Raw genomic sequence first — 17,500 nt, 5'->3', positions numbered from 1 at the left:
TAATACAACAACTATAGTAATTTTTCTATTATGGTGATTATACAGTTGCTATGGTAACACGACATCTATAGTCATTAATCTGTTGTGGTGATTTTATAGTTGCTATGGTAACACAACTATAGTAATTAATCTGTTGGGGTGATTCTAAAGTTGCTATGGTAACACAACAACTATAGTAATTGATCTGTTGTGGTGATTCTATAGTTGCTATGGTAACACGACAACTATAGTCATGTTTCTGTCATAGTGATTCTATAGTTGCTATGGTAACACAACAACTATAGTCATTGGTCTGTTGTGGTGATTCTAAAGTTGCTATGGTAACACAACAAATATAATTATTAATGCATGGTGGTGATTCTGTAATTTATCTAATAAAGGCAAAAAATCAATAAAAAAAAAAAACGTCACAAATCGACAAAGCAGAAATCAAGGTCCTATAATGCAATTTATAACCATAAATAAAAGTTCAGAAACTGTTAATTAACCGAGTTTTTAAAGAATAGTAACACTATCGTATTGATTCAGAACTTGCTAGCAGCAGCATAGCACAATTTAGAACATATATCTCATCCAAACCTCAAGGACTTGACAGCTTTTATTTTTCAGATATCGTAAAAATGCTTTTTTTCCCTATCAATATTACCCATCATGCTTGTTCTCAGTCTTCTTGATCAGCTTGTTGTTGACATTCTGCATCACCTAATCTAATAATGGCGCAAATCTACCGTTAATCCTAAACGTAACCTGTCTGGATAACCTTAATCCCAACAGACTCCAATACAATCCAGTCTTACTTTGCTGGTGCTTCAATATAATTGAGGTCAGTTTACAGAAATCGACACTATTAGCATTGATTTGGAGGTTTTATAAACAATAGTGTGAGCTGTGATGTTTCTACCTAGGCGACATCTAAATTCTATGACATCACCTCCCTCAAGACCTCATAATCACCATGAGTTATCAAGAAGTCACTTGTAGTTTGAAAGGCTTGTGCACCTGTTATTCGCAGGCTTCTGGGAGTGTATGAAAGTGGTTGAGCCATGGCGATTAATGCCAGTGGGTTTGGACGAGGGTTAGTCAGAAGAAGTACAATCTTTGTCCCCTTGTCAGGGACAGGTGCTTGTTAAGGATGACGTACTGCAAATGGCAGCTGTCACACAGACGCACTCTATACTACCCACATGGGGCATGAAGCTCTGCTGAATCTGCTGTTCAGTGCCGATATGAATGCTTGAATTTCCCCAAGTTGTAAACTGTGAAGTTGTGTAGTATTATATACAGAGTGTGAAGGAGATCTTTTTAACTTGCGTTTATGCCTTGTTTGCACTGAGCGGCACTGTTCAGTTCAGGTCAGTACAGTATCAGGGTGACCTCAAAAGTTTTTGGTCTTTGCATCATTCCAGTTTGCAGGTATTTTTTTCATCATGATTATATATATTTTTAATATATTTTAATACCCCCCCCCCATTGCAACAACATGCCATCACTAAGACTGTGCCATCTCTTATGACACATGCCTGTTGTTCACATAAGGCATGTTCAACAACTGATCCTGGAAGTACTGCTAGGTCCCCCATCTCGATGTCAATCCCAGTATGTGTTTGTGTTTAAACAGAAGCCACTTTACCAAATGTATGGTAATTCAGCAGCTTCAGTCGGCAAATATGAACTCTGACAGACACCAAGAGACAGACAGGTTGCACTCCTGATCTGACAAACAAGTTGTAGTATCTGGTTATGTCTTTCAGTGTGGTGTTAATCGGCCTATGGAATAACATATACACCTTAATACATAAAAGATTTTACTTAGTTTAAACTGGGTGCAAATAAATGAGCTAAACCGACACTTATTCTTCACCCTTTTCTCTGATTTCTAGGCAACTCCAGAGCCAGAGCCCAAGCCTGAGCCTTTACCGGAAGCAGTTGTAGAATCTGCACCTGTAGAAGAGCTAAAGTCTGTGCCAGAACCCGTCACAGAGCCAGAACCCACCAAGAAGCCGGTCCCAGCCCCAGAAATTGTGCAAGAGACTATTTCTGCACCAGAACCTGTAAAGGCACCTGTCCCAGCACCAAAATCTGTGGAAGAGTTTGTCCATGTAACAGAACCTGTAAAGGCGCCTGTCCAAGCACCAGAACCCGTAAAGGAGTCTGTCCCTGCACCAGAACCTGTAGAGGAGCCAGTCCAAGCATCAGAACCTGCAAAGGAGCCTGTCCCAGCACCAAAACTTGTAAAGGAGCCTGTCCCAGCACCAGAACCTGTAAAGGAGTCTGTCCCAGCACCAGAAACTGTGAAGGAGTCTGTCCCTGTACTAGCACCTGTAAAAGAGCCTGTCCCAGCATCTGAACCTGTGCCTAAACCAGTAAAGGAGTCCGTCCCAGTACCAGATCTTGTGCCTGAACCAGTGAAGGAGTCTATCCCAGAACCTGTGCCTAAACCAGTAAAGGAGTCCGTTCCAGCATCAGAAGCAGTGAAAGAGTCTGTCCAGGAACCAGTGCCTGAACGAGTCCAAGATGTGCCCATCCCTGAACCAGTCTCTGTGCCAAGCCCTGAACCAGCACCTGTGCCCGCCCCAGTAACTGAACCAGAGCCTGTGTCCACCCCAGAGCCACTGTCTGTACCTGCCACTGAAGCAGAATCTCTACCCCTCCCGGAATCTTCAGCAACCCAATCTCCTCCAGAGGTCTCAGAGAATAACGGTATGGATGCATCAGTACTCTTAAGGCAGAGCATTGCCGACAGACTGTTTTCATCATTCTGCTAAACACCAGACGTCCACTTTTGTGCCTTTTTATGTCTTGTTTGACATTTTAAATGCGTATTTGTAGAGTTCACACTACAGCATGGCATTGGACTCATTATTATTATTGCTTGGCGAAAGTAGTTAGTTGGGATCCTGTTTTTTTTACCGCCAATCTTTCGTTCTCTTCTTGTCATTCGCTGCCGTGACTCTGCTAGTCTCCTTATCCTCCATAAGAGCGGGTGTTTTAGTGCTGGCAGAGATACACACTCATATTCGACCCACTCAAACACTGGATCTTTGTGCGCTGCGGCTGTAAGCTGACGCCTGTGTGTAACTGGGTCCCGGTCGCACACTTCTTTTGTTCCCTCAGTGCAACATTGGCTTCTAGGTTGCAATTTCTGCTGCGTTCGCATCCAGGAATCAGCGGGGGGTTCTAGTTTGCAAAGAAACAGAGTTTGTAATGCAAAAACACGCTGGTTTAGGAATCACAGGGTTCATACAGGCATGGAAAACCTGGATAAGTCATGGAGTATTGACCATAGTGTTTTTGGAGTTTTGGAAAAGCCATTGAAATTAGTTTAACAAATATCTGTATACCTGAATATAGGTTAGCTGTTTTCACTTCTTGGCCAAAAGCATGCTCTCATGTTATTAGTGCTGTGCAAGCATTCCCCTAACACATCCCTTATTTTCCTATGCCAATGTTGACAGGTATTAAGGGTGTCACGATCCTCCAAATCTTCGATTCGATTACATTTTCGACTCTAATGTCACGGTTCGATTTTCGATTATGAATAATTAATTAATTAATAACGAATTAATTATTTGTAGCCTACCGTTTAAACTACCTGACCTGCATGGTCTTTGTTTTACCCATAAACAAATCATACAGTAAATGAATAAAGGCAAGATACTGTGTTAATTACCACACACATAATTACCACCTGTCAATCACTTTTTCTGCGGGACTCGTGAATAGGCAGTGATCTGTGTCGTTATAATGGCGTCAGTAAAAAAAGACGCACAAGCAACAGAAACCAGCCAACAGTATCTGAGGTGTTCACTAAAATGACTAAAGGCTGATTTATACTTCTGCGTCAAACACCAGCGTATGCTACGGCGCTGACGCATAGCCCTTCGCCGTGGCCGGCGGCGTTGCTGACGTGCACCTCTCAAAAATTGTAACTACATGTCACAACGACGTGTAGCACAAGCTCTGTGATTTGTCGGCTTGGTAGCGCTGACGAGTCTGGGCGGGGCCGAGAGCCGCGTGAATGGTGCGAGCCTGATAGAGCGATTGTTTACAAGTGTGGAGTCCCGTGAAGGAGCTCTGGATGCAAAGTTTTGTTTTGTGTTTACCTCATAGTTTAAGTTGTTGCACGTCCGCCGGTTCCTGCCTCAAAATGAGCGAGTTTGAGCCACTTGTACATCCAGGAAGTGTTCAGGAAAAGCAAAACAGCAGCGAAGAAACTCGACACAGAGGAGCATTTACACCTCACTGCCAACTAGCGTTTCGGAAGTGTTAATGCAGACCAACAGAGACAGCGCACAGAAGTATAAATGCACAGATGCGCGCGTTGCATGCACCGTGGGTTACGCCAGTCACTTGACGCAGAAGTATAAACCAGGCTTAAGTACAAGTGAGTGAAAGATTGAAGCAGTCTACTGACCCGCTAACTGCCTGGACCCGCTGTCTCGAGCGCATGGCTGTGTGCTTCTGTGTCTGTGTGGTCAGGTGATGTGCGTTTTTAGCGGTAGTGATGAAAGCTGCTGAGAAATGCTGCACGCCACTGTGGATGTCAAATCGTTGTCGTTCTAAAATGCCATTTAAGAACAAAGACATATCAGTGTAAACCGGGCCTGAGTGTGAACTTTTCGCCAGCGGATTTGCAACGGGGGCAGGCGGAGGATCGGGATGCCGGTGTTGTCTATCCGACGAACCCTAATACGTACATAGCAGAGCTTGCAAAACTGTGTTTTTTTTTTGTCAACAACACGAACGTTGTCAACATAACTCACTGGAAATCCAAAATGCTTCCACACCGGCGACTTCATTGAAAGAGGAGAGGGTTTAAGCTCTGTCGACGGGTCTCCTGCTTCTGCAGTTTAACAAGCACTTCAACAAGCCTGTTTTTTCCCGCTTGGCAAGCCAAGCTGTCGTGACATGGGGGCGTGGCAGCATCGACGATTCTATTTTTTGATTCGATAATCGAAATTGAGCATAAAGTTTGATCGATTTCGATTTAAAATCTGAAATCGTGACACCCTTAACAGGCATGAACAATGATCACATTGATCACATACCAAGTTATTTTGTAGCAGAGTAAAGTGCGTGATTTTGATGTTCAGTGTTGTGTTTCCTCAGACGTAGCCTCCGCTGTGGCGTCAGATGAAGCTGAGCTGGCCGACACTAAGAAATCCACCAAGTTTGAGAAGAGATTGACCAAAGAGGAGATGGAGGAGGAGCAGAGGTCAGTGTTTCTGCTCTCTTTAGTTCATCATCTTCCAACAGTCAATCCAGCTTTCACTGTTTCCACTTCATAAACAGTTCAAGTCAGAATTGTTAGCCTTTCTGGATATGTTTTCCCCAATTTCTGTTTAAAGGAAAGTTAAAAAAAAAAAAAAACAATAGTTTTAATAGCTCATTTCTAATGACTGATTGTCTTTGTCATGATGACAGCACGTGATATTTCACTGGATATCCTTTAAGACACTAGTATTCAGCTTAAAGTGACATTTAAAGGCTTCACTAGGGTAATTAGGGTAAAGTTAGGGTAATTAGGCAAGTCATTGTATAACAGTGCTTTGTTCTGGAGACAATCCAACACTAATATTGCTTAAGGGGGCTAATAATATTGACCTGCCAGCAAATTAAAAACTGCTTTTATTCTAGCCGAAATAAAAAAAAATATATAAGCAATATCTCACTTGTAGCAGTGCGGTATGGCTGTATATCAGCACTGGTGGGAGGCATGCGTTGCAGCCTCAAGCCTTAGCGTCCCACCAGTGCTGATATACAGTAATATCGCACTGCTACTCATGTGATATTGTGTTTATACAACAGTTTGACGGCACAATCGTGTATATAGATAAGAAAATCAAACACGGAGAATATAAAACCCTTCTGTATTAGGAACTACTTTCTTCCTCCATTCATTTACATCTGCAGCTGACGTCAGAACAACAGAAGCCGCTACGGGAGTTTTCGGGATGGAATAAAAAACAGGATGGTTGCGGGGGATTGGTCTGAAATACAGAAAACTCCCAGGAAAAACGGGAGTGTTGAAAGGTGTAGTTGAAGTGGCTGCAGTCAGCAGTAGTTAGAAATCTTTTAAGCGTAAGGGCTTATCATGCAGTTCTGTCGCCATCTTGTGGAGAGAAAAGGTCAACCGTTTTACGGCCGCCGACGAGCCCTCTCAGAAATTATAAATATTTAAAATAGGCGCTATTCTTATAAATAACTTGCATGGTAGCAATTTAAACAACTATATTCTCTGCTAAAAAAGCCTCAAAAGTACATTTTGCTGTCTAACTGCAGTAATATTTGTCAAACTGTAGCCTGCTTGTTGCTTGCTGTATGTGATCGGAGTAATACACAGAGGTGAAGGGTGAAGAGGCCTTTGTGTGATGTTACTGGCAAAATATCGCACGGCTATCAGCCAATCAGATTCAAGAATCAGAAAGAACTGTTGTATAAATATATTTAAGTATACCAATATATATGGGACATCTGTTGTTGCCCGTGAGGAAAACCAATCATAAATCACACAGAAGTGTTTTAAATGTAAAAGCACAAGTTTCCTGTGAGGGTTGGTGGAGGGGAGAGAATATGTGGTTTGTATAGTAGAAACAACAGTACGTCTATGGTAAGTCCACATAAAGACAGCTGTGTGTGTGTGTGTGTGTGTGTGTGTGTGTAGGTGCACTCTCCTCACGTTGTGCTCTGCTCCTGCTTTATCTTTGCAGGATAGAGTTGACAAATGACTTTACCGCTCTTTAAACAGCAGCAGGCAGTAAAGCCTCTGTCACGCACTGGTAAGGTAACATTTACTTCAGCTTGGCCCCTGACCCTCTCGTCCTTCCCGTCATTACACACGAACACGCATACAAACACACTCCCACACACACACACACACACATTGATCTGATCCTTCCTTTCCCATAATAACCTGCGCACCAGATTCACCCAGAAATCACCCAGACATTTATTTCAACATGATAACCTAGAACTTCTTTGTTTATTCAGCAAGGTGTTATGTAATGTTATGATGTGACATTATCGTTATCACTACTTCGCTATCATCATAACATTATCATTGTGCTTCAATAAAAGAAAACAAACTAAACTTTAAGTCATTTACGTAAGCGTTTATGTAACTATTCAGTAATTATTTTTCTTTTTAAAGTCTCTTTTTTTCCTTGTGAAGCTCACTTCGTAAGACTTTACTTCATGGAAGTGTTCATAAGACTGTCACGACACCTTTATAACCATTATATAACACACATCATGAATATGAATGAGATTTTATGCATGCTTATGACAGCTGTCATTCGCTCATTCATTCATTTTCCTTCGGCTTAGACACTTATATATCAGGGGTCGCCACAGCGGAATGAACCACCAACTATTCCAGCATATGTTTTACGCAGTGGATGCCCTTCCAGCCGCAACCCAGTACCAGGAAACACCCATACGCTCTCATTCACACACACACACACACACACACACTTTGGCCAATTTAGTTAATCAATTCCCCTATAGCGCATGTGTTTGGACTGTGGGGGAAGCCTGAGCACCCGGAGGAAACCCACGCAAACATGGGGAGAACATGCAAACTCCACACAGAAATGCCAACTGACCCAGCTGAGCCTCGAACCAGTGACCTTCTTGCTGTGAGGCCACAGTGCTGACCACTAAGCCACGGTAATGCCCCATTGGTTCAGTTATGTCATTTTAAATGCATAGATCAACTTGACATCAACATAACCTGTCATAAATCTGTCATAAACATGATCGTCATCAGGCCATAATAATTGTGTTTACGACAGGTTATGTGTCCTTGGTGATGGGAAGTTGTCATGATGTTCATTCAACATGCAAACTCCACACAGAAATGTCAACTGATCCAGCCGGGACTCGAACCAGCAACCTTCATGCTGTGAGGTGACAGTGCTAACCACTGAGCCACCGTGCCGCCAGGTTATGATGCATTTAAATCAAGTTGTCATGACAATGCCATCTCAAACAGAGTCATCTTCGCATTTAAAACGTCATAACTGAGCGAATGACACTTAATGACAGCTGTCATAAGCATGCATAAAACCTCATCCATATTCATGACGCATGTCTTATCATGATTGTAAAGGTGTCATTGTTACTGCTGATTTCATTAGATTTATTCATTATTAAAGTAACAAATGTTTCATTGTTTCCATAATGTCATGCTTTTATCCTCCCTAAACATGCCCAAACACTTCTCTTTAGTGCATAAAAATAAAAAAAATAAAACCTTTGTGTTGTGTAGCGTGACATGAGAGCGAGTAAATGGTGACAAAAAGCAGATTTCTGGGTGAATTTTCCACGGTCCCTTCAACACTATGATCACTGTGTCTCCTCAGCTCACACTGCACAACACACACTCAGAATACAGGTCACTGAGCACACATGAGGCCTGTGCATTATTATCATCATGATGCGATTACAAGTCATGCTTTCGGTGGAGAGCGTGAACGTGGAGCAGAAAACCGGATATGAATCCAAATTAATACTACCTTATATTATTTATAGCTAATAAAGGTGCATTTGGACACTTTACCCTGCACATTTGATGTCTTAATGCATTTTATTGAAGGATTTTGACATTTGTGAGTGGCTAAATGTCAATAATCATTCTCTACACCAGTGTGATTTATAGACACTGGCAGAAATGATGACGAAAAGAAAAGCCATGTGTTAACCCTGCTGAAAAATCCAGCTTAAACCAGCCTAGGCTGGTTGGCTGGTTTTAGCTGGCCGACCAGGCTGGTTTTAGAGGGGTTTTGGCCACTTCCAGGCTGGTTTCCAGCCATTTCCAGCCTGGTCTTAGCTGGTCAGGCTGGAGGATGACCAGCTAAAACTAGCTTGACCAGCCTAACCAAGCTGGGAGTCCAGCCAAAACAAGCTATATCCAGCTTAAACCAGGCTGGTTAAGCTGGTTTAAGCTGAATTTGGCTGGTCATTTTCCAGCCTGACCAGCTAAGACCAGGCTGGAAATTACTAGAAACCAGCCTAGAAATGGCCAAAAACCCCTCTAAAACCAGGCTGGTCGACCAGCTAAAACCAGACAACCAGCCTAGGCTGGTTTAAGCTGGATTTTTCACCAGGGAAAACATGTCAAAATATGGTAGCAACATGGTAATTCATGCTAAAAATGTGTTAAAACACACTAGGCATGTGTTACATGTTAAAATATGCTAACACCATGGCAATTTATGCTGTCAATGTGCTAAAACATGTTAGCCATGTGTTAAAACATGTTAAATTTGTGCTAGCAACGTGGTAATGTATGCTATCAGTGTGCTAAAACATGTTTGGCATGTGTTGAAACATGTTAAACTGTCTTAGCAACATGATAAATCATGCTAACAATGTGATTAAACATCAGCTATGCTAGTCATATGTAAAAACATGTTAAAATGTGTTAGAAAAATGGTAATTTTAATGGTAATTTATGCTATCAATGTGCTAAAACATGTCAGCTATGCGTTAGTTGTTAAATAATGCTAGCAACATAGTAATTCATTGTAACAAGGTGCTTAAACTTACTAGACTCGTGTTACAATGTTAAACTGTGCTAGCAACATAGCAAATCACGTTAACAATATGTAAAAAATGACATGTGATAAAATGTTAAACTGTGCCAGAAACCTAGTAATTTATGCTAACAACATGCTAATGCATGTTACACATCTGTTAAAACATATTCACATGTGCTATCAACATGGTAATTCATGCAAACAATGTGATAACATGCTAGCCATATGCAGAAACATATTAAAAAGTGCTAGCAAAAAGGTAATTTATGCTGTCAATGTACTTAAACATGTTAGCCATGTGTTAAAACACATTAAAATGTGCTAGTAACATGGTAATTAATGCCAAAAATGTGGTTAAACATGCTAGCTATATGTAAAAACATGGTAAAATGTCCAAGCAACATAATACATGCTAAAATGTGTTAAAACACACTAGGCATGCATTACATGTTACAATATGCTAGCAACATGGTAATTTATAATTTCAACGTGCTACAACATGTTAGTCATGTTTAAATGTGCTAAGAACATAGTGATTTATGCTAACAATGTGCTAGTTAGCCATGTGTTACATGTAAAAATATGCTAGCAATATGGTAATATATGCTATTAATGTGTTAAAATGTGCTAAGAACATGGAAATTCATGCTAAAATGTGTTAATTCACTCTAGAACTGTTACATATTAAAATATTCTATCAAAATGATAATTTATGCTACCAATGTGCTAAAACATGTTAGCCATGTATTAAAACATATTAAAATATGCTAGAAACATGGTAGTTCAAACTAACAATGCACTAGCAACATGATAGTTCATGCAAAAAATTTGTTAAACCACACTAGCCATGTGTTACATATTAAAATATGCAAGCAACATAGCAATTTATACTATCAATGTACTAAAACATGTTAGCCATGTGTTAAAACACATTAAAACATGCTAGAAACATGGTAATTAATGCCAAAAAAGTGGTAAAACATGCTAGCAAGATGTAAAAACATGTTAAAATGTCCAAGCAGCATGGTAATTCATGCTAGAAATGTGTTAAAATATGTTACATGTTAAAAAGTGCTAGAAACATGGTAATTTTTGCTAGCAGTATGCTAAAACATGTTTACCATGTGTTAAAGCTTGGTACAGTGTGCTAGCAACATGCAAATTTGTGTTACAAATGTGTTAAAACGTACTAGCCCTGTGTTACATGGTAAAACATGCTAGCAGCATGGTAATTTATGCTATCAATGTGCTAAACATGTAAACCATCTGTTAAAACATTTTAACATGTGCTAGCAATATGGTAGTTCAAGCTAATAATGTGAAAGCAAAATGGTAATTAATGCTTACAGTGCGTTAAAACACGCTAGTCATGCGTTACATGTAAAAATATGCTAGTAACATAGTAATTCATGCTAACAATGTGCTAAAACATGCTAGCCATTTGTTAAAACACTAGAAGTGCTACGTCTTTGTGCTTTTCCCCTTTATTACTTAACCATAAGTTGAAATGTTAGCTTATGAAGCTTACCTTAGCAAGTCTTTCTCAAGCCAGCATGTTTGTTCTGACTTTTGCTAGTAGTTTTTTAATTGATAAATCAAGTAATTCTGTTAAATCAGTTTAATTCTGTATACATTTCAGTAGGAGTTAGCTTGCAATATGCAACCTAAGTTCATCTCCTGGAATTAAATTGTGAGTTACAGGCATTTTGAAGGGAATCTGAATGCCTCAAATGCTGCGTACAGATCAGTGCTCTAATGTATGGAAATAAAGCCCAGTTTCACACACAAAGGAGATGCAGTACACGTCATTTTCTGCTGATCAAGTAATGCTTGCATAATCTCACGCATTTGAAGTAGCAATATCTGATTGTCCCAGTGAAAGATATATTTGGAAGACATTTACTGTCCCTCACACGGATAACAGATGCTATTATTCAAAGTAGACGAGAGAAATACTTTTCATTGCAGTTGAAATATATGGAAGTAGCTCTAGAGAACATCCTGTTTTTTTTTCTTGCATGCTTTTGCATGTGCTCTAAATGGGAATCGGTGGCTTTAGCATATTTAGCGACTATTAAATAGATCGTATCATGCTTTTTATATTGATGATATCAATTATTAGAACATCCCAAGGCCCATGTTTATAAGGAGTTAGTTCATATTTTAGATTTCCATCACCCTCATGATTTTTTCACGATGTGCTAGGAAGCACCATTGATGTGTTAATGTGGTCAATCATGTGTGATTCACAGAATGGTCATTGTACATCAGACGTCTTTATCTGGTAAGATCAAGGAAAACCGATTCCTCATGGTGCCTTGAACATTATTGTAGGCCACTGCGGGACATGCTTCAAATCGTGTTCATTTTCTGTAACACTGAGTCATAACTTTGTCCTAATGACTAAATGTGATTGCATAAGAACAAATGCTAGCAAACATACTAGCTATTCGTTAAAATATACTAGCAATATGGGAATTCATGCTATCAGTGTGATAAAACATGCTAGCCATATGTTAAAGCATGTTAAAATGTGCTAGCAACATTTTAGTTAAAACACACTAGGCATGTGTTATGTTAAAAATGCTAACAACATAGTAATGCATTAATTACCATGTTGCTAGGACATTTTAACATGATTTAACATATGGCTAGCATGTTTTATCACACTGTTAGCATGAATTACCATGTTGCTAGCATATTTTAACACATGGCTAACATGTTTTCGCACATTGTTATCATGCATAACTATGTTTTTAGCATATTTTAACATGTAACAAAACATGTTAAATAATCTGTCGACATGGTAATTCATGCTATGTATGCGCTAAAACATGCTAGCCATATGTTACAATGTGTTAAAACATGTTAGCCATGTGTCAAATGTTAAAATATGCTAGTAACATAGTAATTCATGCTATCAATCTGCTAAAACGTGCTAGCCATGTGTTAAAACTTATTAAAATGTGCTAGTCAAATGGTAATTCGAGCTAACAAAGTGTGAAATCAAAAATGTACTACATGTTAAAATATGTTAGCAACATAGTAATTCATGATAATAATGGGCTAGAAACGTGTTTAAATGTTAAATATTGTTTTGACATGGTAATTCATGCTATCAATGTGCTAAAACATGCTAGCCATGTGTCAAAACGTATTAAAATGTCCTAGCAGCATGGTAGTTCACGCCAATTTGCTATCAAAATAGTAAATCGAGCTAACAAAGAGTTAAAACATGCGCTACAAGTTAAAATAAGTTAGCGACATAGTAGTAAATGCAAACAATGTGCTAAAACATGTTCAAACATGTTAAATATTCTGTCAACATAATAATTCATGCTATCAACGTGCTAAAACATGCTAGCTCAAACATGCTTTGTGTTAAAACTTATTAAAATGTGCTAGCCAAATGGTAATTCGAGCTAACAAAGTGTTAAAATAAAAACATGCATTACATGTTAAAACATAATAGCAACATAATAATTCAATGCTAACAATTAGCTAAAAACATGTTTAAACGTGTTAAATATTGTGTCGATAAAGTAATTTGTGCTATCAATGTGCTAAAACATGCTAGCCATGTGTTAAAACTTATTAAAATGTGCTTGTAACATGGTAATTTAAGCGAACAGGATGCTAGGAGAATGGTAATTTAAGCTAATAAAGTGGTCAAACATGTGTTACATGTGAAAATGTGCTTGGAACATTTTAACACATGCTATCAATGTGCTAAAACATGTTATACATGTCTTAAAAGATGTTAAATATTCTGTCGAAATGTTATCTATGTGTTAAAACATATTAAAATACGTTAGCGACATAGTAATTCATGCTAACAATGGGCTAAAAACATGTTAAAAAGTTAAATATTGTGTCGACATGATAATTAATGCTATCAGTGTGCTAAAACATGCTAGCTGTGTCAAAACCTATTTAAATGTTCTAGCGACATGGTAGTTCAAGCTATTAATCTGCTAAAACTTGCTAAAACATGTTAAATATTCTGTCAACATAGTAATTCATGTTATACATGTGCTAAAATGTGCTAGCTGTGTGTTAAAACTTGAAATGTGCTAGAAAAATGGTAATTCGAGCTAACAAAGTATTAAAACAAAAACATGTGCTACATGTTAAAATATGTTAGCAACATAGTAATGATAACAATGGCCTTGGAACACATTAAAATATGCTAGCAACATAGTAACACATGCTAACAATGTGCTAAAACATGTTATCCATGTCTTAAAATTTTTTAAACATTCTGTCGACCTGCTAGCTGTGTTAAAACATATAATAATACGTTAGTGACATAGTATTTCATGCTAACAATGGGCTAAAAACATGTTAAAAAGTTAAATATTGTGTCGACATGCTAATTAATGCTATCAATGTGCTAAAACATGCTAGCCATGTATTAAAATCAATTTAAATGTACTAGCGACGTGGTAGTTCAAGCTATCAATGTGCTAAAACGTGTTAAAACATGTTAAATATAGTAGCACAGTAGTTTATGCTAAATGTGATCGCATGAGAACAAATGTGTGTGCGAGAGCCTTCACTAACTTTGTTCAAGCGTCTCTCCTGCATGTTTTCCTGATGGGCTTCGGTCAGATTTTAAGGCTGCACAGCTAACACAAGCTTTAACCCGTAACATCAGAACAGCACATCTGCCCACGGTGAGTCACATGCTCCTTTATTTACTCCACTAATCAACACTTTCATCTCTCATAACACACTCATTATGATCATCACTGGGATCAGCAGCATGAGGATGGCCAGCCTAATGTGATTAGAGGGGAATTACGGACAATTTAAGGCAAAAGAGATGAACATTTTTTCATGCACTGCCTATTTTGCTTCAATGACTTGTGTGTTTTTAGACTAGTACAAATAACACTTTTAAATTGCACATTTAAGTGTTTATTACGCTTTATATTTTAATTATTGCAGTGCTCAGCATATATGAGTATACACACCTCACAAATCTATCTTTTAAATGAATATTTTCTGCATGATGATCTAAATAACTTATGTTAACATATTTTAACGCATGACTAACGTGGTTTAGCACATTGTTAGTATGTATTTCTATGTTGCTAGAATATTTTAACATGTAACAACATAGTAATTCATGCGAACAATGTGCTAAAACATGCTCGCCATGTGTTTACATGTTAAAATATACTAGGAACCTAGTACTATATGCTAACTATGTGCTAAAACATGTTAGCCATATGTTAAAATGTTAAATATTCTGTCAACATGGTAATTCATGCTATTAATATGCTAAAAAATGTTAGCCATATGTTAAAAACATGTTAACATGTGCTAACACATTGTTAGCATGTATTACTCTGTTGCTAGATTATTTTAACATGTAACAACATGGTAATACATGCAAACAATGTGCTAAAACATGTTAGCCATGTATTAGCACATGTTAAATATTCTGTCAGCATAGTGATTCATACTATAAATGTGCTAAAATATGCTAGCGATATGTTTAAACATGTTACAATGTGCTAACAACATGGTAGTTCAAGCTAACAGTGTGTAAACATGTTAAAATGTGCTAGCACTATGGTACTTAATATGAACAATGTGTTAAAACATGCTAGCCATGTGTTTACATGTTCAAATATGCTAGGAACAAAGTACTATATGCTAACAATCTGCTAAAACATGTTAGCCATATGTTAAAATGTTAAATATTGTCAACATGGTAATTCATGCTATTAATATGCTAAAAAATGTTAGCCATTTGTTAAAAACATGTTAACATGTGTTAACACATTGTTAGCATGTATTACTCTGTTGCTAGAACATTGTAACATGTAACAACATGGTAATACATGCAAACAATGTGCTAAAACATGTTAGCCATGTATTAGCACTAGGTAAATATTCTGCAACATAGTGATTCATGCTATAAATGTGCTAAAATATGGTAGCGATATGTTTAAATATATTACAATGTGCTAACAACATGGTGGTTCAAGCTAACAGCATGTAAAACATGTTAAAATGTGCTAACACTATGGTACTTAATATGAACAATGTGTTAAAACATGCTAGCCATGTGTTTACATGGCAACATATGCTAGGAACAAAGTACTATATGCTAACAATGTGCTAAAACATGTTAGCCATATGTTAAAATGTTAAATATTCTGTCAACATGGTAATTCATGCTATTTATATGCTAAAAATATGTCAGGCTTATGTTAAAAACATGTTAACATGTGCTAACACATTGTTAGCATGTAATACTCTGTTGCTAGAATATTTTAACATGTAACAACATGGTAATAAATGCAAACAATGTGCTAAAACATGTTAGCCATGTATTAGAACATGTTAAATATTCTGTCAACATAGTGATTCATACTATAAATGGGCAGAAATATGCTAGCGATATGTTAAAACATGTTACAATGTGCTAACAACATGGTGGTTCAAGCTAACAGCGTGTAAAACATGTTCAAATGTGCTAACACTATGTTACTTAATATGAACAATGTGTTAAAACATGCTAGCCATGTGTTTACATGTTAAAATATGCTAGGAACATAGTACTATATGCTAACAATGTGCTAAAACATGTTAGCCATATGTTAAAATGTTAAATATTCTTCCAACATGGTAATTCATACTATTAATACGCTAAAAATGTTAGCCATATGTTAAAAACATGTTCAAATGTACTAACACATTGTTAGCATGTATTACTCTGTTGCTAGAATATTTTAACATGTTTCAAAATGGTAATTTATGCGAACAATGTGCTAAAACATGTTAGCCATGTATTAGAACATGTTAAATATTCTGTCAACATAGTGATTCATACTATAAATGGGCAGAAATATGCTAGCGATATGTTAAAACATGTTACAATGTGCTAACAACATGGTGGTTCAAGCTAACAGCGTGTAAAACATGTTCAAATGTGCTAACACTATGTTACTTAATATGAACAATGTGTTAAAACATGCTAGCCATGTGTTTACATGTTAAAATATGCTAGGAACATAGTACTATATGCTAACAATGTGCTAAAACATGTTAGCCATATGTTAAAATGTTAAATATTCTTCCAACATGGTAATTCATACTATTAATACGCTAAAAATGTTAGCCATATGTTAAAAACATGTTCAAATGTGCTAACACATTGTTAGCATGTATTACTCTGTTGCTAGAATATTTTAACATGTATCAAAATGGTAATTTTTGCGAACAATGTGCTAAAACATGTTAGACATGTATTAGAACATGTTAAATATTCTGTCAACATAGTAATTCATGCTTTAAATGTGCTAAAATATGCTAGCGATATGTTAAACATGCTACAATGTGCTAACAACATGGTAGTTTAAGCTAACAGTGTGTAAAACATGTTAAAATGCACTAACACTATGGTACTTAAAATTAACAATGTGTTAAAACATGCTAGCCGTGTGTTTACATGTTCAAATATGCTAGGAACAAAGTACTATATGCTAACAATGTGCTAAAACATGTTAACTTGTGTTAACACATTGCTAGCAAGTATTACTCTGTTGCTAGAATATTTTAACATGAAACAACATGGTAATGCATGCAAACAATGTGCTAAAACATGTTAGCCATGTATTAGCACATGTTAAATATTCTGTCAACATAGTAATTCATGCTATAAATGTGCTAAAACATGCTAGCGATATGTTAAAACATGTAAAAATGTGCATACTGACCCCCGGGAAAACTCCAGATCATAGATATATGTGCATATGTGTAATTCTTCAGCAGCTTGGTACCGCATTCATTTCAAAGGAGCCCTACCCTGTACTAAAATGGGGCTCTACTGATGCATTCTAATGTATATATCTATGCTACATAGATATCCAAAAACGAGTCATTCATTAAATCAATAGTTACACTGTAACTACGTCATCTTTGTTGACAAATGAACTATGATTATT

The 17,500-nt window shown here is 37.4% G+C and overlaps 1 protein-coding gene across 1 annotated transcript in view; it reads left to right on the top strand.

Moving 5' to 3' along the window:
- Positions 1-17,500, top strand: part of si:ch73-366l1.5 — a gene marked incomplete in the record, with an annotated part of 44,171 nt that overhangs the window by 24,658 nt on the left and 2,013 nt on the right. The window contains 2 exon segments of the mRNA NM_001328072.1: positions 1,881-2,700; positions 5,110-5,215. Coding sequence (NP_001315001.1) covers positions 1,881-2,700; positions 5,110-5,215 — 926 coding nt within the window.

The sequence above is a fragment of the Danio rerio genome, chromosome 3 (genome assembly GCF_049306965.1).
Source record: "Danio rerio strain Tuebingen ecotype United States chromosome 3, GRCz12tu, whole genome shotgun sequence".
Classification (NCBI taxonomy): Eukaryota; Metazoa; Chordata; class Actinopteri; order Cypriniformes; family Danionidae; genus Danio; species Danio rerio.
Note: the sequence above shows the minus strand (reverse complement) of the source record. Positions and strands in the feature narration are given on the sequence as shown.